Consider the following 25402-nt stretch of genomic DNA (forward strand, 5'->3'; position numbering starts at 1 on the left):
AGTTCACAATTTATAATCAAACCCCTGGCACAAAAGCAATAATGTTATAAATTTTTTGTAATATGTCTGTATAACAAGGTTAAAGGTTAAAGCTAAGATATTTAGTCAAGAACATACAAGATAACTTCTCTGGTGAATTAAAAGTGCTATGAATGTTCAACTGACGAAACATCGCCATTTTTTTATACGGGATATGGCACCGTTGCCTTATACTACAATCAGTAATTCTATTATTAGACCATAAAATTTATTTCAAGCCTTCTTCCACGTTAAAAGCACACAACTAAATAGAAGAGAAAAACAGTACTTTATAAGGGAGATAATTCTTTAGACCCTTTTTTGTACTTTTAAAGACACCTGATGTAAGGGAGGCAAATCTTTTAACTTGGTTTCCCCATTAATATCCTTACTCAATAAACAGAATTTTTAATTTTAGATCTACGTCCCCAATAAATCAATTCAAAAAAAAAAACATTGTTTGGCTATATCGTTCACAGTGGTTTTTAACTGAGAAAATTTTGAAAATTCCAAATGTTTTGTATGTAACCCAAAGCTTAATATATCATTAATATTATGAAAGACTTTGATTAATGTAATGATTGTAAAAAGTCTATACTTTTCACTGATCTTTCTTTTAACGCCGTATCTATACCACTACTTGCTGGTAGCGGAGAAATTCGAATGCTCTAGACGTCGGCTCATCTTCTCCCGATCTGTGGTCCCATTTCGTCGAGCTTTTTGTCAAAAGAGATCACATTTAGCATCTTGAGTGAATGAAAAGTATCTTATGGTTTTTAATAAATCAAGTTGAAAATGCTAATGTAATTAGGCGAAACATTCGTTGTCTCTTAATCAACTAAAACGCGAGTATATGTTCATTCGGCACAGTCTCACCTTTATACGTCAATGACCTTATCGTGTGAAATAGTTGTGAGAAATTGTCTAGAAAAGGTCAAGTGCAATATATCAAAGCAGTTCCAAAAATGTCTCGATTTTTCCCTACAGCCAGTCATTATAATGTTACAATATCAGCCATTTTTAGTTCTGCAAAGGAAATTAATATTTGAACAATGTTGAAGGAGGGTGGCGGTTACCCAAGGATCATTCCTGTGAAGTTAGGTGTAATTCTGCCCAGTGGTTTTCAAGAAGAAGATTTATTTTAGAAATGTTGACGGACGGACGACACACGTGACACGACGGACGGTCACAAAACCTCACCATGAGCCTTTGGCTCAGGTGAACTAAAATAGCTTATAACTAAATTGCAACATCCGGGTGCGCATCCTCACTGTAATTACCTATCATGACAGAAGGATTCCGATATCACACACGGAGAATTACGTAATCTCACGGAAATTCCCGAATGTCATCACCGGTACACCTCTTGATTCATAGAAAGTCTGTAAAAACTTACCGGCATGTCAATTCCATTAGTATTTGGTGACACGTTTCCGAATCCTATTGACGTCAGTGACGTAAACGTAAAATATAACGCTGTGATGCAATACGTCTTTATGCTGGGTCCACTATCTGTAACGTTGGCAACGTTAGCTGATTCTCGTGGCTGCAGTATCTAACCATCCTAGAACCCCAGAAAAATGATAAAACCTTTATAAAACATAAATATATACAAATCAGACGTCACGATTACGTTTAAAACATTAAGTGCCTTCAACAGTGTACTTTCTGTAGCAACATTCATACTGAAAAACATTTGCCAATATTCAGATATTTTCTCAAAGAATAAAAATGTTAAAGATATATTATAAAGCATATCTGACATTCATAAAGCGAGATATTCAAATTATAATTCATTTCATATCAATAATGGATTTTAAAAAAGCAATAAGTGAAGTCCTCTGAAACTGAGCAACAGACTTCTTCTTTAATAAGTTGCCGCATGACCTATATATTATGCCGATGTGGCGTTATCAACAAAAAGCGAAAACAAAAAGGAAAAGTGGTATCCACGAATAAAAGTATTTCTCACATAATATCTGATAAGAATAATATAATTAGGTCTTCAAAATCATTTGTTTGTCAGCGGGCTAGCGACAAGATGTTATTTTTAAATTAAAAAAAAATCACGTAGTGCGCGTCAGACCTCAGGTTACACAATACGCATTTTACCTCGCAGAGTGCGCACTAAATCTCGCATAGTTCACACTAAATCTCGCAGAGTGCGCACTAAATCTCGCATAGTTCACACTAAATCTCGCAGAGTGCGCACTAAATCTCGCATAGTTCCACTAAATCTCGCATAGTTCGCTCTAAATCTCGCAGAGTGCGCACTAAATCTCGCATAGTTCACACTAAATCTCGCAGAGTGCGCACTAAATCTCGCATAGCTCGCACTAGATCTCGCATAGTTCGCACTAAATCTCGCAGAGTGCGCACTGAATCTCGCATAGTGCGCACTAAATCTCGCATAGTTCGCGATATTCGCATAGTTCGCACTAAATCTCGCATAGTTCGCGCAAGACCATATACAGTGCGCAAATAACCTCGCACAGTTTGCACCAAATCTCATGTAGTGCGACCTAAACCACGTTCTCACAGCTCAAAGAATATCTAACATGTCATGTACATCAGAAAATTATGTATTCTCAGTTGTAATTTCTGCTTTCTCCTTTTTCGGAAATACTTGGACCCTGTCTTTTAAAGAACCGAGGAAAAATGTTTCTACAGTAAGGCTTTGATAATAACATACTGCTGTTTACACTGACTATTTTTAAAAATCATAAAAGATTTTAACGCTTTGTTACAATTATCTCTTAGATATATTATCAAAAACATGAAATGACTTTAAATAATATGTTAATATTTATAAATAAAGTCTTTACTTTTCACTGATCTGTCTTTGGACGCTGTATTTGTGTCACCAGAAGCTTGCTGCAGAGCATTTAGAATGTCATAGAGGTCGGCTCATCTTCTCCTATCTGCGGTCCCGTGCTAGCAGGGAAATCGCCCACTTTGTCTAGCTGGTGTCTAACGAAGAAACACTTCAGCATCTTGAAGTAATAAAAAATAATATGTTTAAGAAGATAAATACTAAAGTTATCTAATTAAACATTCATTTTTTTTACGTTTATGTATTCAAAGTTTCTTTATGTACGTGTAACTCTATCACGTTCATTTTTACGTTTATGTATTCAATGTTTCTTTAAATTAGTGTAACTCTATTACATTCATTTTTTTACGTTTATCTATTCAAAGTTTCTTTAAATAAGTGTAACTCTATCACAGTAACTAAGTACACAGCCGTAGTAGCACGACTTTCTCGAGCATTCTAGGTCATTGAGATCACGACCAATTAAATCATCTTTACTTAAAATAAACAATAGAACTTCAGAATTTTTCTTCCGGGAGAACCAAAGAAGTTTCCATCAATCCCACACAGCATTACAGAGAAATCATACACCACACAGCATTATAGAGAATTCAATACCCCACGCAGCATTATAGAGAAATCAATACACCACACAGAAATCAGTACCCCACACAGCATTATAGAGAAATCAATACCCCACAAAGCATTATAGAGAAATCAATATCTCACACAGCATTATAGAGAAATCAATATTTTATTTTTATCCTGCAAAATGATTGAACTGTATTTCAAATATTATGACTGAATTTTTTCATCTTAAGAATTCTTTGAATTATAATTTTATGTTTTAAGTTTGATTTTATTGTGGGGTTTCATTCATTTATTATGTAAAGGACTTCGGACACTATCATATGCTTCTAGCCTACATTTCAAATGCAAATTTCTCCTTAAGTATTTAAACAATACCCAAAGCGTTTCGAGTCAATGATAAACCAATGTGTTAGTTAACTTATTACAGCAGAAACTGATTTGTATCTGTTCCTATCAAGATGTTTTTCTTATTTTATCTGGGCCAGGGTATATTTTCTTGAAAAAAATAAAATGTTTAAATTTCCGTGAAAATATGATGTCATCACTTTACGGAAGTTTTAAATATTTTAATTCCAGTCGAAAAAGTGACAAAATCTGTTTATTTAAGGAAAAAATAACATTTTAAGATTAAAATCCTATAAATAAATAAAAAAGGGAACGATATTTTTCCAAACAACCTGTACTTGATTTATCTATACACTGTTCATAATGTAAAGTTATTGACGCATTACATTGTGTGAATAGGTATACATGTATAAGTGACCGGTCAGTTTTATTACAGTGGTTCAGGTAGTTATTTAAGTATATGTACATGTCTGTATAGCTCTGTTATAAGTGATGGCAGCTATTTGTGTGATGTATAACATTAATAATAAGAAAAGTCAGTCATCTTATCAAGGCCGTAGGGTGGGATTTTGTTTAGGATAAGTACCAGTGGCACACATAATATTTGAGCCGCGCCATGAGAAAACCAACATAGTGCAATTGCCACCAGCATTGATCGATCCTGACCAGCCTGCACATCTGCGCAGTCTAGTCAGGATCAATGCTGTTCGCTAACGGTTTGTCTTATTCCAATAGACTTGAAAGCAAACAGCATGGATCCTGACCAGACTACGCAGATGCTCAGGCTGGTCTGGATCCATGCTGGTCGCAAAGCCACTATGTTGGTTTTCTCATAGCACGGCTCATTTCGCTTAAACATGTAATAAAAATGTATCCGAAATGACAGTTCTATCTGAGGCTTGCCTAAGGAAGCTGGATCGGAAAAGTTAAATCCGGATAAGTCTGACAACAACCATCTATAGATAATGTTGTCTATTCAGGGCTGAAGTTGTGGGCAAAACATATTCGAAAAGTTGAAGCAGGTCGCTGCTTAAAAGTTCCACCTGAAACTCGGCTGGACCGTTTAGTTCGTGTTCACGTCTAGCCGTATTTGTATATGCCATCTGCATGGAAAGCGACTTGACACATCACTTTCGTGGCATCACACTGAATGTGAAACCGTCACTGATATGACCAGCCAAGAAGCTACTGTTCTTGACCTATGCATCACAGGCATATCAATGCCAAGCTTTATTTCTGTTGGATAGACTATAGTCAGGATCAGATAAAATGCTGTGCACATATTGCCCCTTTTTTTTGTTGTGTTTAGGCCTAGTCCGCCGCAAAGAAAATCTTCAATTCAGTTTTTACTGAAGGAAGAACATGAAGTGATGAATGCGTGTCACATGTAGTATGTGTCTAAAAGAAATAAATATAAATGCACAGAAAAAGATGAAGAAATAAAGAAATGAAAAATATATAAAAAATACAAAAAAAAAAAATAATAATAATAATAAAAAAACAAATGGAAAACAATTACATCCTGGTGTGCGCGTCGCGAGGAGGGCATGCAGAAGATTACCTGGTGTGTTGCTAGTATTTTACAGCACACATTTGCCAATCTACTACAAACAAACAAACAGGATATGCGAATGAAAATTTAACCCAATGAATAATAATGAATTAACAGTATTTGCTTCTCTCACTACTCTACATGTATAACATGCCTATATGTGCCCATTCAAACATTTGTATAGTATTTTAGTTACAAACAGATGTAAAAATATGTGACTATCAATTTATTTAAAATGAATATAAAAAGTATTGGTTACTTTACATTTGGGAACACCCTGTAGTTATATTTTTTGTTTAAAAGTACTGTTCCACCCCTTGCATCAACACAGTAGTCACAGAAAATGTGTATAATTAATATCTACATATGCTGGTCAAATATGGTTTTGATGCACGGGGCGGGGGGACAATGTTCTTTAAAGCAAAATAGCTTTTATATGTATATAACAGGGTACGTAATTCTATTTAGAGCAAAAATTACCATTTTATGAAAAAATATTGAAAAATTTGACTTTAAGAAATAATCTCAAATATGTATTTTGATGGTATATGTAATTAAATACTTATTTCTTAGTGGTTTATTTTTCACTCTTGGAGTAGGCATATTCATATAGAAAGTGTCCGAAGTCCTTTCACAGTAGTATATTCACATCCGCCAAAAGCAAGTGTCTGTGGAATATGTGACTATATCTATAAGATGTGTGTGTACTGAGGATTGTAACCGGACATATTTTGTGTAACTAATTTAATTTCAAAACGGAACGGATTTAATATAGAGTTAATATTTTAACTTTACATGAAATACCCACGGTTAATTTAATCCACACCATAAGCATTAAAACTTACCTCATATCGCTGTACCAAATATGTTACTGTAACAATCTCCAATGAACCGCATGCAATTAGATAGAGAGCTGTCAGTATATCACCCGGATGTAGCAATGTGTCACCAGGGGGCGTACTGCATAGATAAGACACGAAGATATCCTGAAAATAAAATGTTCTAAGTGGCATTTCATTTCATATTTAAAAGTTAAAAAATATAAAAGCTAAGCTGTTCATATGTTATAGAGGAAAAGTCTTCATTAATAGCAATTTATAGCAAATCAAATATTGCTTTTTCTTTACAAACAGAAAATGGCGAAAAAAGTTTTTATTTTTTGTTCAGTTTCCGTAAGAATTACATTTTGTATGATATTTTGTGTGAAAACCTTGTCAGTTTTTGAGATAAACAAATAAAGAGTTTCGTGCTTTTATTCTGTTTGAACGTCACATTTGCTACTGACAGTAATTCGAATATCTCGCCACACGATCAGAGTTTTATAAATGCTAGGACGGGCCTACATGCCCGAGTGGCTATGGTCGGTGACTTTACTTGCCTCTCGACGATATAGGTTCTAAACTTTGGTGTGGAGTAGAACTCTTTCATGTGAGGAAAACATTAAGTTCACTTGTTGGATGTGCGAGGTTCTATCAAGTTGTCCACTCTTTCAAAAAAATAATGTTTATATAACTTCGAAATAAGAAATCCAATATTATTTTACAAATTTCAGATGCTATGAAAACTAGCATAGTGAGGGTACAGATGAACAAAGATAGTGCTAGCTTTTTTCGAATTCTTTTCTTGTATTACACGTTTGAAAACATATTGTTAAGAAGTTCAAACAATGAAAAAAGAAGCTAAAACGCGAGTTTTTATTTAAACTGAATTATTTTTTTCAAAAGAAAATATGTTGAACTACTCAGTTCTTGGTGTTATTCAAAGACTAATCTACATTTACCAGTATTATTCAATAGTTGTAGCTAGATTTATATATTCCCGGGTTTGTTCGTCAAGGTAAATATATATACGAGAAATCGAAAGCTACTTACAACCAAGCAGAACAGCAAATATTGAGAATATTTTCTCGGCGTTAGTATTTGGTGACACGTTTCCTAATCCTGTCGACGTCAGCAACGTAAACGTAAAATGCTGTGATGTAATACGTCTTTATGCTGGGTTCACTATTTGACAACGTTAGCTACATTGATACTTGTGGCGACACTACTTAACCATCCTAGAATACGAGAAAAAATGATAAAGCATTTCAATACAACTTGGCGTTAGCATAGAAATCTTGCTGTCTTTAAAATATCTGCTTTCGTCATTGTCTGAAAGAAAAGTAGCAAATAATAATTAGTTTTAGATATTTTTTGTTTGTTTGTTTCTTTTTTTTTTGCCTGGTAAGTGATCCATCTAACCATATAGAGATTTTCAAACACATTTGCTCACTACAAAGGTGATACTGGAAAAGTACTTATAGCAACGGATGGCGCATGCGTAAGCAGCAATTTGCACGTGGTTTCGTGATTTTCCAGAAGCATGACAAAATCACATTCCTTTTTTCCACGCAATTCTTGACATTGAGAGTGGAATACATCTGATAATCTCACAGTGGAATACATCTCATAATCTCACAGTGGAATATATCTGATAATCTCACAGTGGAATACATCTGATAATCTCACAGTGGAATACATCTGATAATCTCTCAGTGGAATACATCTCATAATCTTAAAGTAGTATGCATCTGATAATCTCACAGTGGAATATATCTGATAATCTCACAGTGGAATATATCTGATAATCTCAAAGCAGAATACATCTGATAATCTTACAGTGAAACATATCTGATAATCTCAAAGTAGAATACATCTGATAATCTCACAGTGGAATACATCTCATAATCTCACAGTGGAATACATCTGATAATCTCACAGTGGAATACATCTGATAATCTCATTTTGGAACATATCTGATTATCTAACAGTGGAATATATCTGATAATCTCAAAGCGGAATACATCTGATAATCTTAAAGTAGAATGGAATATATCTTATAATCTCACAGTGGAATACATATGATAATCTCAAAGTGGAATACATCTGATAATCTCACAGTGGAATACATCTGATAATTTCACAGTGGAATACATCTGATAATCTCACAGTGGAATACATCTTATAATCTCACAGTGGAATACATCTGATAATCTCACAGTGGAATACATCTGATAATCTCACAGTGGAATACATCTGATAATCTCACAGTGGAATACATCTGATAATCTCACAGTGGAATACATCTGATAATCTCACTTTGGAACATATCTGATTATCTAACAGTGGAATATATCTGATAATCTCAAAGCGGAATACATCTGATAATCTTAAAGTAGAATGCATCTGATAATCTCACAGTGGAATATATCTGATAATCTCACAGTGGAATATATCTGATAATCTCACAGTGGAATACATCTGATAATCTTAAAGTAGAATGCATCTGATAATCTCACAGTGGAATATATCTGATAATCTCACAGTGGAATATATCTGATAATCTCAAAGCGGAATACATCTGATAATCTTACAGTGAAACATATCTGATAATCTCAAAGTAGAATACATCTGATAATCTCACAGTGGAATACATCTCATAATCTCACAGTGGAATACATCTCATAATCTCACAGTGGAATATATCTGATAATCTCACAGTGGAATACATCTTATAATCTCACAGTGGAATACATCTGATAATCTCACAGTGGAATACATCTGATAATCTCACAGTGGAATACATCTGATAATCTCACTTTGGAACATATCTGATTATCTAACAGTGGAATATATCTGATACTCTCAAAGCGGAATAAATCTGATAATCTTAAAGTAGAATGCATCTGATAATCTCACAGTGGAATATATCTGATAATCTCACAGTGGAATATATCTGATAATCTCACAGTGGAATACATCTGATAATCTTAAAGTAGAATGCATCTGATAATCTCACAGTGGAATATATCTGATAATCTCACAGTGGAATATATCTGATAATCTCAAAGCGGAATACATCTGATAATCTTACAGTGAAACATATCTGATAATCTCAAAGTAGAATACATCTGATAATCTCACAGTGGAATACATCTGATAATCTCACAGTGGAATATATCTGATAATCTCACAGTGGAATACATCTGATAATCTCACAGTGGAATACATCTCATAATCTCACAGTGGAATACATCTCATAATCTCACAGTGGAATATATCTGATAATCTCAAAGTGGAATACATCTTATAATCTCACAGTGGAATACATATGATAATCTCAAAGTGGAATACATCTTATAATCTCACAGTGGAATACATCTTATAATCTCAAAGTGGAATACATCTTATAATCTCACAGTGGAATACATCTGATAATCTCACAGTGGAATATATCTGATAATCTCACAGTGGAATACATCTGATAATCTCACAGTGGAATACATCTCATAATCTCACAGTGGAATACATCTCATAATCTCACAGTGGAATATATCTGATAATCTCAAAGTGGAATACATCTTATAATCTCACAGTGGAATACATATGATAATCTCAAAGTGGAATACATCTTATAATCTCACAGTGGAATACATCTTATAATCTCAAAGTGGAATACATCTTATAATCTCACAGTGGAATACATCTGATAATCTCACAGTGGAATACATCTGATAATCTCACCGTGGAATACATCTGATAATCTCACAGTGGAATACATCTCATAATCTCACAGTGGAATACATCTCATAATCTCACAGTGGAATACATCTTATAATCTCACAGTGGAATACATCTGATAATCTCACTTTGGAACATATCTGATTATCTTACAGTGGAATATATCTGATAATCTCAAAGCGGAATACATCTGATAATCTTAAAGTAGAATGCATCTGATAATCTCACAGTGGAATATATCTGATAATCTCACAGTGGAATATATCTGATAATCTCACAGTGGAATACATCTGATAATCTTAAAGTAGTATGCATCTGATAATCTCACAGTGGAATATATCTGATAATCTCACAGTGGAATATATCTGATAATCTCAAAGCGGAATACATCTGATAATCTTACAGTGAAACATATCTGATAATCTCAAAGTAGAATACATCTGATAATCTCACAGTGGAATACATCTGATAATCTCACAGTGGAATACATATAATAATCTCACAGTGGAATACATATGATAATCTCAAAGTGAAATACATCTGATAATCTCACAGTGGAATATATCTGATAACCTCACAGTGGAATATATAACATCTTTTTTATTTATTTAGAATGAATATTGTCAATTTCTACTACAGTATATCTGTTTTGCAACAATATTAAAACGGTTTGTTAGTGTTAGAACATTACAAACAATAATCATATGCTTCGTTTGTTTTCTTCCGAAATTCTGATCTTCAAATTTTTTAGGTTATTATCCGATTGCTAATCAACACAGAGAATATTGGTAGATTAGAAGCTGAATTCGCGTCTAGTGACGTTTTTTCTGGGAGAGTTCGAGATTATCTTCTGGACGATTATTGAGTTCGGACATATGTCGGATCACGTGACCGGAAAAGCGCTATTATTTTTTTTTTGTGTATGGAAAACGACAAGTATGAGTGGATTCGTGAAAAGGATACACAAAGGATGCACAAGCCCACACCACAGTTTCTTAGACTTAACCATATAGGAAAGTTTTCCTTTTTTCATGAACGAACGAAAATAACATCAGTAAATCAACTAAAACACTGAGCTGTCGAAACATACTCATTTCACACAGTCTGTCGAATTCGAACTTTGCAAAATCACTCGGTATCAGTCATTACACATATCACGGTTATGTAATCATTACTTTTTGCGCTAGAAAAAGTGGTGTTACCTCTATATGATATAACAAAGTAAGATTTTCCTGTATACTTGACTTTTTGGTAGTTTCATTACATGGTCACATTAAAACTGTATTGTGGGTTTAACGTCACACTGACACAACTATACGTCCTATGACGACTTTCTAGGTACTGACGCTGGAGGGATACCCGAAGTGTCCCTTAATACGTTATTTTATTACCTGGGTAGAACCATCGACCTTCCGCAAGCAAGCTGGAAGGCAATTCTCACATTAAAAAATCAACGCCCAGAGCGAGGCTCGACCCACAGCAGTGATAGGCATCTGAAGTCGATGACCACCTGTTCTCTTTAAATGTATGCCAATGACGCCTTTTCTATAGTCATCTATCCTTGTCACATTTCTTAAATTGTAGCTGTGGTACATACAAATCAAACGCCATGAGACATCTCCTATAAACATGATCTTCGAAGTAATGAAGTGTGTATTTGTTCATGTGTTACTCTTTTGTTCCAGTATCTATACAATAAATATAGATGTATTCCATTTCATCACATACATGTTGTATATCATAAATCAAACAAAAACATACCGAAGTCAGTAGTTCCAATATCAAAACATCTTTCTGGACGTCTTACATTTCGGAGCCCGAATACAGTGATTCTCCAACTTCCGTTTGGTAGGACCAGCCTTCTGTGACTTCTGATATTTCCGTTTCTAGAACTAAGGCACTTTTCGCTCTGTTTCCTTCTCCTGTTCAAGTGTTCGCTTTTCAGTCAGACGAGCTGTTGTACTGACCGTAAACTTTCCTTGCGAGAAGAAAATACGTTTGTTCATCTGTAAAAGATGACAGAAATAAATCTTTAAAATATAACGTACTGTATTCTTAAAGAATATTCTTTCTATTTATTATATCGCGCAAACAAAATATTGGTAATGTCTGCAAGCTCAATCTGCGGACTGGTAGAAAAAATGTCCTTAAACCGCATTGGTAGAGCGTCCGCATCGAGTGCGGGAAGTCGTGGGTTCGATCCCTGGCCACGTCATACCAAAGACGTGAAAAATGGTACTCTAGTAGTCCCTTGCTTGGCGCTCAGCATTAAAAGGGAAACTGGTCTCCCCTCTCATACCCTCGTGGCGATGGATTCCATTAGGAATGAGATGTCGACACATTCTGGACATAAAATAAATAGGAACATTGCTTGTTTGTTTGGATTTAATATTGTTGTTTTCTCTTTCACAAAATGCACGAAATATCGTCACACCCGAATATAAATGATTGTATAGTAATGCCTACCAGATAAGTGCACGAAAGAATTATATATTTCAACAAAACATTCTACGAATGAAGAACTTGTCTGGATGCTTATGCTAAAGACTAGAGGTCACCGGTTCTATCACGACATCCAAACCTCTATCGCCCAAAGAGGCAAAGCTGTTTTCTTATTTTAAAGACAGTCAATCCGGTTATTTATTAATCTGCTGCCCAGATTTTATTTAATTGAGAGAATGAAATATAACTGATACAAAATTATGAACCTTTACAACTATTTGCCTCAAACATGTTGTTTGTAACTTAGAAATAGTGAGAAACTAGGCTACTTCTAGATTTACTATGTTTACAATATCGTGATTTCATTTTGTTTAAAAAAAATAAATCAGTACATATAGCTTTATTACCTCTACTAAATCTTTCCAGATTTCAGATTTCAGATTTATTTAAATCCATGGCATATAATATGCATGTGGAAAAAACAAAGTGAAATAATATAACAGTCACAAATCAATATTGTACAAAATATTGTGCAAAATGTTGTACAAAATGCGGTACAATGTTTGACTAAGAAAAAATGAAAAAATAAATTGGACCAACCACTCTAAAATAACCAAAGATGATTTCAAGATGAAAGGGAGACAACTAAAAAACTGAAAAACCTTCCAATATTCTTTGGTGCTATGTATTCCCCGGAAACTTTCTGGATGTTACAAGTAATCGCAGGTTCGTGACGTCATAAGATACGTCACGTTTTGGGAGCGGTTTACACTATGGAAGAGATCTGCAATTTAATAACGATATAATGCGCGCAGTGCCGTAGCCAGACACAAATTTTAACCGAGGCAATCTATGGGTCCGTGGGCATACCCTACCCCCTGGAATATTTGTCCTCAGGAAGGCTCTGGTGCGTTCTGGAGTCCTCTCAGACTGTGTTATATAACAGTAAAAATCGTCCTTTTAGCCCTATTTATCAGAGTTCTACTTTCATATTTTAAGAAAGAAATATATTGATAACAAGGATATTTGGGGATTTATATGGTCTGATACAATCATTTTTGTAACTAAAAGGCAATAAAATCAGAAAACCACCAATAAAGACATACAAAAACATGCTATTCATCAGTTTACTAGTAGTTTATTAGTTTATATAGGCCGAGATAGGGTAGGTACGGGAGGGAGCTCTGTCCGTGTTGTGGGTGTCCGTGTATGGGGGGGGGGGGGGGGGGGGGGGGGGGGGGGGGACGTCAAGGGATCTCCACATAGAAATTTTTGAAATACAAGTAGGAAATGGTGGCCTCTGGTGCATTTTTCGGTCTAAATTTTAAGGTATGGCGGGGATTTCCCCCTCATTTTAGTGGGACCAGTGGGCTTTCTTTCTGGAAATTTTTGAAATACAGATTCGAAATGGTGGCCTATGGTGCATTTTTTGTCTTGATTATAAGGTACTGTAGAGGGGGGTGGGGGGGGGGGGGGGCATTTTAGGGGCCTCTCTCGCTGAATAGAATTGAAATACAGGTATGGTCTAAATTTTAAGGTATGGGAGGGTGTTCCCCCATCATTGGGGCAGGGGGCTCTGTTCCTGGAAAATTTTGAAATACAGATACGAAATGGTGGCCTATGGTGCATTGTTTGGTGTAAATGTTTAGGTACTGAATGGGAAACCCTCTCGTGTTAGGGGGATTAATGGGCTCTCTCACTGGAAAAAAATGAAATACAGATATAAAGTGGTGGCTTCTTGTGCATTTTATGGTCTTAAGTATCAAGTATGGGGGTACCCTCATTTTAGTGGGGTCAGGGGACTCTTCCCCTGGAAAATTTTGAAATATCGGTATGAAATAGTAGCCTCTGGTGCGTTTTGGGGTTTAAATTTGATAGTGATAATAAACAATTAGGTTTAACTTTGATGAGTATAGGTCACTTCTCAGCCAATTGGGGATGGGGCAAGGGCCTGGCAAGGCTATTAATATGACTGCTAGGATTTCTACCTGACCTTGCCTCAAAGATGTAATGAGGCAAATGATATTCTGATATATTCTATTCATATTAATATACTTTTCTGAATTTTTGTAACTGAATTTTTCATCAATGTGATAGGCCTACTTTTTACTGTTTTCTTTTTTGGCTCCTCAAATTTTAACCGAGGCAACTGCCTCGGTTTGCCTCAGTGTGGCTACGGCGCTGGCGCGTAAATATGATCGTCTGAAGAAATCATGAATTACACGCATTTCTACACTGAACAATATGATTATGGCGGCAATAATTTCGTTGATACAAATACGAGAAAAATAATATGAATTTTCAGGGAAAAGTAGAGCGAATATTTTACATAATTATACTTCATAGACCGGTCACCGTGGCCCAGTGGGTAATACCGACAGTCGTCAGTTATCGACACTCTAATTGTAAGACTTCATTTATGTAAATGCCACAGTCTTTGATTATGTCCGTGACGTTCTTATGACGTCACAAGTTCTTCCTGAATGTCTGTGAGTCGAAGCGAAACGCATGCGCACTATCTAGGCATAGGAAATAGAGATCAATATAATTGCACCTTTACTAATCCTACCAGGTGTTCTGTATTACAAAAGTGGACCTATTGTGACATTTTGATACAAGCAAAACTGTATTATCTGCGCTATTATTTACCTACTGGTACTTCATTTTATTATTGGCTTGTTAAAAGTTAATTGTTTACCATATGTAAGTTGACAGAATCATAGGAACCATGTCTTGAGGGGTAAATCAAACACAAATGAATAAATCCTTAATGATTTTGTTGTGCAAAAAAGTATGATATTGTGTCTGAAACAGTTTTCATTTTCCACTCAATTGTGTTATTGCAAGGGAAGTAAACTAATAGATATCTACTTATAAGTACTAGCCCAAGGCAAGAGTTGTCATTCTTTGTGGATCACAACTTTAAATTAAAAATTAAAACTTCTGTTATTGATATTAACAAAACTATCATAAACTTCACATTTGTGAAATCATTTTTGGTTATTTCAAGGACTTGGAAATTAATTTCTAGACTTTATTTAATGTAATACTATCATTGAAAATTTTAGGGTCTATCTCTACACTATCGTTTTGTATCAAGATATTGTTCTTGCTAACAGGACGTATCTCCAACAGCAATATTTGGAAGAGTTATTGAAAGTCGTAAGGTGGATAGTGTTGTCTCCCTTGAAACTGCTTTTGAAAATTTAGTAATTTTCGCGTTTGCAACACAAGGACAGATAGGAAATATGTCATTGACAACAATTATGAGGATAAATATTACCAAGATGCCAAGGAGACAAGTAAGGATGGGGTGTCGATATCTGCCGACATAAAAAAATTGTGTCGGCAGTTTTCGACCCCATTAGAAAATTCATAGTCTAAATTGTTCCCTTACCTGTCGATTTAGATTTTTATGCTTCTTTCAGAACAGAATAGATCTTTATTATATACATATATTACTTCTGTAAAACATCGGCTTGTATTTCCCAATTTAATATCAACAGGCAGAGAAAAAATCGGTACTGTGCCTTTTGTATTGAATGCTGCCAGACTACTTTCATTAATATGCATGACCTGACACAGTTCTATACATAGCGTACATAAAAACGTCACTAAGGTCCATTTTAATATTGATAAACATTGAAGATTCAGTAACAAAACAGGAAGAGGCTTATTATAGTGCACTGATCAGTAACTTATGATCTCGGATTTGTAGTTGGCTCTCGTCGAGTTTGCAAGGTCGGATCACACTCGGCGCTTGCATGCCTTGTGAGAACCTGTCTGGCAAATATCCACTCAGGCACTCGAATATAGTATCCCAAATCAAGCTACTGTTATAATAGCCATATTTTATTGAGCCTTTGACAGCTTGCTATAAGAGACATAAGTGCTATTGAGCGCTCGACCTAGTTTCTGAGAAAAAGTGGCAGGGATTCTGTTTGCCTGTCTGTTTATCAATGTGTCTGTTCGTATGTCAGTGTAATTAACTAAAAGATATCAGATCTAGACTCTGCTATAAACTATTGCTATAAATATACATTTTTTTGTATTACAAAACAGCAGGTCCATGATTTGGCTTAGTTTACAGACATGTAACTGTTACGAAAACTTAACCCTGCTCATTCGAAAAATAAAAAATGACACAAAACTAAAGTGCTTGGACACCTTTTATATATTCTTTACAGCCGTGTATTCTAGACGTTGAAATCGTTGCCTGACTTCTCTTCATCTCGTAATTTACTTTTATTTGTCAACATACTTAGTGGATTTAAAAAAAAATGTGAGGGTGTGCATAACTGCCGAATGGTGTCGGTAACTGCCTCCACGACTGTTTGTATGTGTGGTTGTCATATACTCGTATTGCCTTACAGCTGTTGCTAAATGTACTATTTGATGATGCGGATGAATAATTAATAACGTTGAAAATCGGTTTCAACTAAGATTATCGTAAGTAAACAATCGGTTATTCTATACTAATGCTTAAGGTGTCGATAACTGCCGACTTTGCTCTAGTTAGCATGGTAGGGAATGTCCACTTATTGATTAGGTGGAGAGGGTTTGATTGCAGAAACTCCGAACACGCTGCGTTATACGCAGCTTTCATCGGACCAAACACGCATCGGACCAAACACGCATCGGTCCAAACACGCATCGGACCAAACACGCATCGGTCCAAACACGCATCGGACCAAACACGCATCGGTCCAACGGTTGCAGGTAATGCGTACTATGTGGCGGCAAAGCAATGATGAAAATTCTCTCATCAATCGCTCTCTCAATATACGAAAGTGATTCATGACTAGAATGTCCATCGAGAATTAAGAGCTGTGGTCTCTCTGGGCCTAAATGTTGCAAGAAAACCTGATCAAACCAGAGTTCTCCAATTTCGTCAGTCATCCAACCTGACTTTTGATATGCCCATACTGTTCAAATGGCTTCATTTGAATTGAACGCAGTGAGGCATTTGGATGTTTTCCCTTTTGCGATAACTAAGGGGGGCATATGATCACCCGCTGCGGATATACAAGACATTGCAGTTATGTTGTTTGATCTCGACATCATTTTGCTAACGACGGACCGGTCCCCTTTCTCACTAACTATATTCACTGGAACGTGTTCAAAATTGAACTCTGTCTCGTCACAGTTCCAAATTTGGCCTGGCTTTTGTGACAAGTTCAGGTTTTCGACTACGAATGTTAGATCCTTAAAGTACTTTTCCACAACTTGACTGTTAAGCCCTCTCGCCCTTACATTAGATAACTTTTCTGGTTTCTCCTTATAATCACTAGTTCAGGGTGTCTTCTTATAAGTCCTTGCCACCAGTCCTTCCCCGCAGGGAAGTTTTGATACAAATTGCCAATTTCGTTCGTTTACAAAAAAATGTTAATTCTACTTAGAATCTGTTTTCTTGACAGACCAACTCCGAGTTTCGCCGCCAGCTTGACAGTTTTGACAATCTAAACCTAACTCCTCTAATGTGACGTAAGAACTGTCGTTCAATATGAAGGAACGGACAAACGGACTGACAGGTCTACGATTTGCTCCTTAAAATAGAAATTGCAGCCAAATACATATAGGCCTTTTCGTTGGAAATGAAAAAAAATATCCGTAAAACCAAGCCGCTTTGAGAAACATATATTTACAGTCAAAATAAACATGTTGAATATGGTTTCATTCTAAAAGCGGGACTTAAAAGAAGGCCAGAAAATATGGACAGTTGAAGAAGAAACGTTAACTCTTGTAATTAGGTACATCCACATGAAAAGACACTTTTTAAATGCAGACAAGTGAAAATATTTCAAAACGGGCGTATGAAACATGTTAAGTGTATAGTTTCTGTACAGCCGTGGGACCGTAGCTTATTTCTGGTTCGATTTAACTTTACTGCAAGGCAAAAGAAAATGTTTTCATAATTTTAAGCTTTCACGGACCTTGACATTAAAATGGTTTTCTTTTCAATTTCCATATTTTAAATGTTTCAAATCCAAATTATAATTACTATTATTATCTACTCTTTACCTGATACGTTCTATATTGAACTTGAATCTTCATCCCCAATGACGTCAGCATACCTTAATGACGTCAGCATACCCAATGACGTCAGCATACCTTAATGACGTCAGCATACCTCAATCCGCCGTTCTCCGCGTCTTTGTGTAAAGTTACCGCTTTATCTAACTCCAGCTTTGTGACCAATTTTTCCTTCAGTCAATAACAAGAAATACCCTTGTTTCACCCTTTTGAAAATTTCATTATGCAGTTGTTTTTTTTTCTTTTTTTTGTCTTTAATCGGCCTAACAATTTGTAGATTCTACAATTACATTTGAAAGCAGTAAACAATGTTCCTACCAAGTTTGGGAAGAAACATAAAATCTGAACTGTCCCGGTTTCTTACAAACTTTGCTCTTTATGAATCAGATTGTTATGATCTAATTAAAAAAAAAAACAGTAATCAACCAATTACCTGATATGGTGTTCATTGCTCGGCCATGTTTGAACCGTGCTGCGTTTTGAGTTACTAGCTATTAATTTCACTGGAAGAAATAAATTGAAAGTCTGTAAATATGAACTCAAAACTTTCTTCTAAACATCTCTTTGAAAACTGCATGATTAACATTTAACAACGTTACGTATATGAACAGTTCCATAGAAATTCACGCAATATTTTTTATATAGAATTCAACTGAACATGAGGTAACGAATACCAAACTGCGAGACAAATGGTAGCGTGCTCGACCATCAGTATTCTGAACAATCAGTAGTAACTCTTACTGATTCCATTCTTTCATGTAAAACATATAGGTCAGAGACCACCAATTCAAAAAAGTACAGGGAACTTACTTGGAATGAGGTAAGTGTATACCTGGGAATAAGGTAACGTCTGTGCGTTCTGATTGGTCAGTCATGTAAACAAACCCAGGAAGTGATATTTTTTCAAAATTGATATTTTTTTTTCACTGCATTTACAGTATTTTATTATACTTTTTGACAAAAATTTGCTACGTTTTATGTATATTGAAAAAAAGTTTTATCAAACGAATTTCTCCCGCTATGTCAATGATGTAAACAGGGGGTCATCTCATTCACACAGTATCACTATTCATATGTTTTTCGTCCGATATTTTGGTAGAACTAAGATAGTTCTTGAAAAACTTGTAATTAGATATACATGTTTCGATGTATGGAAGGCCGTACACGCCATAATGTTACAATGTAAGTCTATGGGAAAACAATTGGTGGTCTCTAACCTATAGCAATTTAAAATACAAAATTTACAATAATAAGGTACGGAGCAGAAGGAATTCATCCGTTAATTTTATAACAAGGAATGTATGATATTGTAGGCCTACCTACCCAGTGTGTCTGAATCACACGAACTTCCATCACGTGAACACTGCGTTGTTTCATTTGGAGTATTTTATGTCACAACTCATACTTCCATTTAAGACGTACTTCTCGTGACTATTTAAGAGAATAATTGTATTTTTTAATAGAATAAGGATTTCTATCTGTTGATAGCTACGGAATTATTTTGTTTTCCATAACGTAAGGTGTACATGCACGTGCTATATATCGTCTGCTACCTGGCACTTATTAATCTTCGAGACAGTCGTGTTCGTTCATTTTCACGGTATTTATACCCTCTATATTAATCAAAATAACTGATATCGGAAGTGGTTTACCAACTGAATGGTGGTGTAGTGGTAAGCTCGTTACCATGGGTTCAAATTCACTTAAGACCATGTTTTTATTTCAGCATAATGTAATATGTCTATTCTACTATAAACTTTTATTCGTACTTAATTTACGTCACATATCAATTTTAGTGCCGCAAGCTCCTTGAATTGTCCGTTGAATGAATGAACACTGGTCCGGTTCTGAAGATCTAAGCAAACATTTTGTAGAACGGTTTACTGACATGTACATTGAATTGGGAAGTGTGACAATTTTCCAAATATTAGAAATAATTTTAAGTTTAAAGATAAAAAAAGAAAAAAATATAGACGGAGAACTCGAACCCATATCCTCGGAATAAGTAGCTGCACATTGTCAGTACAGCTATAATCTGCCACATGCGGCATGGAAAAAGGGCTACATAAGGGGCGTGTTCGCGCAGTCTGGTCAGGATCCACGCTGTTCCCTTTCAAAGCCTATTGCAATTAGAGAAACCGTTAGTGAACAGCATGGATCCTGACCAGACTGCCACTACTAGTATGTTGGTTTTCTTATGGCGCGGCTCATTTATCATCAAGACGTGATGACGTCAATGTTTAGGCGACGTCGTTGAGACATATTACTGACCGAAATGCTGTAGAAACATTATTTTTCTGAATCAACCAGAATGTTTACAACTATATTCAACTTCCTGTATTTTGGACAAATTCGTGCACATAAAAACAAAACAATATAATGAATATTATTATTACCATAAAAGATTTATTCAATAAAGCGAATCTTTACAGCTTTTGGTTGTATTCAATCTTAAACCTGCAAAAAATCCATAATACGTCTAAAACACAATGCAAGTGTACGCTGTAAATAAAAACTGGTGCATGTGTTCTTCAGTGTATATATTAGGGATGGGAACGAATACTGAAATCAATATTCGAATATTCGATTGACCATATTCGAATATATTCGAATATTCGGTTTGTTAAATGGAAGTTTTAAATACTTATTAAGTGATTGGCATATACACAATACATGCCGTTTTTCAAAACGTAAGTTATCATAAGAAATATGGACTGTTGGTTAAATGAAATGGGCTTTATTTTTTCAATCAAGATGCGAGAAATCAAATCAATAAATATTAAACATTGATAATTTTATTTACATGCATAATCATCGTATCAACTTTTATCCAATTATAGCTTATACAGGTAGAAAACGTATCTCTATTATAAACATACGATGGTAACTACGTATAGATGTACATATATACAGTTTTGTCAATTTATCAAAGCATCAAAATCAATAAATAAACACTGATAATGTTTAACATTGATAAATAAATCATCGTTGCAACTTTTATTCTATTGTATCTTATGCAGGTACTAAAAATATCACAGTCACGATGGTAACTAGTAACTACGTAATATGATCCACATGTATAAAGTTTCGTTAATCTATCAAAGCATCAAATGAACATCAGTCTCTAACATATTAATCAGCTTCAGTAATGTTCACCTCATTTTTGTTCAAAAAGAATATGCTGTCCACTATCTCGCTAGATAGTCTATTTCTCAACTTATTAATGAGTAGTCCCGTTGCGCTGAATATCCGTTCTGAAGGTACAGAAGTTGCCGGAACTGCGAGAACTCTTTTTGCAACGATTGCAATTTTGGGAAATCTCTCCTCATTATCTCTCCACCAAAGAAGAGGATCAGTGCCCGACACCATTTTTTCACTTAGGTAACTCTGTACCTCGTCCTCTGAGGTACGTTCAGGTGAACCGAAATCGAGAAAGTCTAACTTACGGCGCTTTGCTGGTGTTTCCTCACAGTTGTTTACGTCACTGGCGGGAAGTCTGAGCGGCAGGTCTTCACGACAAGATTCGAGAGCACCATGTGTGATCTTACGTTGCTGGGAGGAGAAGAATGGCAACTTCTTATACCGTGGGTCCAGAAGAGCGCCTAGTGCTGCCGCTGACTCTGCCGCCGTGTCTGATGAAGGCTGGTAACGTCGCATCAAATCTTCGCGTATCACCTCTTTCACTCTCGACGCAGTGTTACTGTCCGTGTTTGAAGTTACAAGACGCCTGTTCACCAGTCCGCACACTATGGGATAAATCTCAGATACTGACACACAGCGTTCCGTACACATGTACTCGGTAGTATCCGCTAATGGGCGAAGAATGTCACTAAGTTCACCTATCAGATCCCACTCATATTCCTTCAAGTTTAGAACACTGTCCTCTTTCTTACTTAACTTTGGATCTAGGAGAATGTCTGACACAACTCGTCGCTGTTCAACTAAACGGGTCATCATCTGGTAAGTAGAATTCCACCGTGTTACGACGTCTTGAACCAGCGTATGCTCCGGAACTCCCATTGCCTTCTGTCGTTCGCGCATTTCAGCTGTAAGTGTTGTGGAGTGCTTGAAATGTCCGACTAATTTCCTACACCTGGATATCACTTTAGAAACTGCTGTTAATTCCATAGCTGGTTTTAAGCACAACTGTAATGTATGCCCGAAGCATCCCAGATCTCCCCAGTCCTCACATAATTTCCCAGCACAATCCATATTTCGCGCATTATCATGAACACAAGTTTTCACTTTACTATCCAAGTTAAACTCTGAAACACAGTCCTTCAGTCTGTTCGCGAGATTCTCTCAGGTATGGCGTTCCGGCATAGCACGCGTCATCAGCACATTAGACTTAAGTTCCCATTTCTCACTAACATGGTGTTCAGTCACAGTGATATAACTTTCTGTAGAGTTGGAGGTCCAGGTGTCTGTTGTAATAGCTGCAGATGACACACACTCAAGTTCAGATTTTAAATGGTCTCTCTCAACATCGTAGCGTTTCTGGATCCTTGATCGAATTGTCTTTCTACATGGTACGGTGTAATCTGGAGCAACGATATTCATGAGTCGCTGGAAACCCTGACCTTCAACTATACTCAGCGGTACGTAATCAGACACGATCATATCTGCAATAGCCTGTGTAACACGCTCGTTGTCTACCTTCTTTGGTGTACCGAGGAACGACGCCATTGAGGACTGTTTAGTTACATCTGAAAAAAAGTGAAGACAGTTAATATGAAAAAAATCTTTGTAAAAAAAAACGATCGCAGTATTCCAAGCTAAACTATTATCATGAATCCGTCCTAAGGAGGATACACTTCTTTAGTTTGAATACAGATTTTTTTTCTTAAAAAATGGTATATAAGGCAAGCAGTAATTAATGTTCAACTTGAATATTTAAACTACATAGAATCCTTTTCGTGTTACAATCCCGGTGCTGCCTCGTGCGATATATCTGTGCAGGAGCGGCGACCGTCACCAACTCGATGTCAAATATAACAGAAACTAAGTTGTAATTTCTTACTTTCAAACTTTCTTCTGTATTTTACGTTTAACTGTTTAAAAAGAATGTGAACTTAATGTGTCTCCTTTTCTAATATAAAGAAGTACAAAATTTCTTCAAAATTCGGCAATCAATAATCGCGTCTTTGTTTTTCTCAAACGCTTTTTTATCAACTAGTTTTTTTTTATTTCTTAAGATAAAAACAGAACGAGATGACTTTACCTGAAATATTGATTGCTTCATTTTGATGGAGCGCTGGATCGCCGCCGTGCTTGCATAAAAATGATTCCGGAGCCCCTCTGCTACGTTATCAATTCCATATATCACCGCTACATCCTATTATATGTTCAGTGCGAAGCATTATACTTTAAATCAACATTTAAATAAAGAAATTCTAGAACGGTTGTTGCACATGTCTGAATAGATACTGCTGCCATTCAGCTCCGAATCCTGTGGGAGTGACTTCCGGTTGAACATCATATGGGCGCGTTTTAAGAAGATGTGTCTTTCAACTACAAATCTTACTTCCTTGGAATCTGCTGCAGACACTAACGAACATGACACACCTGGTTCATCAGACGCGAATCGGAATCTGCGATACAGGTATTTGGAACCATTGTGATTTTTTAAAAGTATCCTCAATGAAATGTTTCCACTGTTGCCATATACAACAATCTCGTTGCTATGAGATGAATGGTTTACCACTTCCGCTGCCTGGTTTACGGTATCAACGTCCGATCTCCTGTACAATTGTTTAATACGACCAAATCCAGCGTCAGTCAGGCACAGTCCTGTACAAATATATAAATAAAGAATTTGTAATCCGGGGATTTTCGACTTTCTTCTCATAATTTTTGATGGTCATTCTAGCCGTGGTGGGTCATTATATGAACATGATGAATAATAGTACTTTACGGTACCAGGATGTTTTTTTTTTAAATATTACCAAGTGTTTTTCAGGTAGCTGCATCATGTACATGTATGTGATTTGTGATAACACTCCAGCTGTAATATCAAAGTACGTAACGTAACGGCTTTTATTTCAACCTTAAACGAGACACAGATAACGAACGGTGTTAAAAAGTTATTTTTATCACGAACTCCTATGAACTTATTCATTTCTATTATTTAAAAAGAAGAAAATGCGCTGTTTTTACGGTGGTATCTTTAGGACATGCAGTTTTTGATCTTTAATTATTTCGTTCGCACGACATATTATCTCGTGAGCAGGACATCTTATCTCGTGCTCTGATGATAAGATGTCGTGCGTCCGAGATAAGATGTCGTGCACACGAGAAAAGATGCCGAGAGCTCGAGATAAGATGTCGTGCGCACGAGATAAGATGTAGAACGATTGAAATAAGATGTCGGGTGTTCGAGATAAGATGTCGTTCGCACAAGAAGAGCTGTACAGCGCACGGGATAAGATGGCGTGTGCACGGTGCCGAGCGCTCGAGATAAAATGTTGTGTGCTCGAGTTAAGATGTCGTGCGCACGATTTATTCTAAAAATATTTAAAATATTTGAATGTCCTAAACATTCCACCGTATTTTTATCTGAGAATTGCATACAAACCGGAACAATTATCAGCATTTATCCTGCATTCGTCCTCTTCCGCTGAAAACTGCTGAATGCGTGGTCTTACATCGATATAACTGAGTCGGGTCCATGTGAATGTTGCTCATCTACACCTGGAAGTATAAAGGTAATACGGCGGTACGTTATTGGATCGTGAAACTTGTCCTTTGAAAAATGTAATGCGGTCACAGGGATTTCAAATTTACTGTTTATTTTGACAGCTACTTAAATGTGCCTCTGTGATGTAGATGATGATGTACTACTGTTGTGGTGACTTTGATAAAAGCTATAGAGGTGTGCATTATACAGAAAGCTTAGATGTAGATTTCATTCTATGGCAACAGAGAACCCTGGCATGATAGACTGGAACTCTGACTTACTGTTATTGCTGTTTAAACGACATTTTAAAAGCTAATGCCAAGGAATCCAGTGTGTACGAGGCATGAGGCTTATCACGCTTGAGTAAAAAATAT

General features: G+C 36.0%; 2 protein-coding genes across 5 annotated transcripts in view; both read right to left on the reverse strand.

Annotated features, from left to right (window-relative positions):
• Positions 1 to 25402, reverse strand: part of LOC123543813 (uncharacterized) — a 453424-nt gene that overhangs the window by 214145 nt on the left and 213877 nt on the right. The gene's annotated exons all lie outside the window — the stretch shown is intronic.
• On the reverse strand, positions 1417 to 25133 carry LOC123555767 (E3 SUMO-protein ligase ZBED1-like). 4 transcript variants are annotated; one of them, XR_008367602.1, is made up of 7 exons: positions 24927 to 25128; positions 23574 to 24142; positions 11639 to 11883; positions 7190 to 7374; positions 6164 to 6304; positions 2844 to 3011; positions 1417 to 1582 (listed from the first exon to the last, which is right to left on the reverse strand). XR_008367602.1 is itself a non-coding variant. In XM_053526073.1 (3 exons), the coding sequence occupies exon 3, from the start codon at positions 22562 to 22564 to the stop codon at positions 21485 to 21487; it is 1080 nt and encodes a 359-aa protein (XP_053382048.1). In that variant the 5' UTR covers positions 22565 to 23058; positions 23574 to 24142; positions 24927 to 25129; the 3' UTR covers positions 20656 to 21484. The 4 variants fall into 4 exon arrangements, 1 of the variants encoding a protein (XP_053382048.1); XR_008367603.1 differs by lacking the exon at positions 2844 to 3011 and having other exon boundaries at positions 24927 to 25129; XR_008367604.1 differs by lacking the exons at positions 1417 to 1582; positions 2844 to 3011; positions 6164 to 6304 and adding an exon at positions 6718 to 6804 and having other exon boundaries at positions 24927 to 25133.

Source organism: Mercenaria mercenaria, chromosome 16, assembly GCF_021730395.1.
Source record: "Mercenaria mercenaria strain notata chromosome 16, MADL_Memer_1, whole genome shotgun sequence".
In the NCBI taxonomy this organism is placed as follows: domain Eukaryota; kingdom Metazoa; phylum Mollusca; class Bivalvia; order Venerida; family Veneridae; genus Mercenaria; species Mercenaria mercenaria.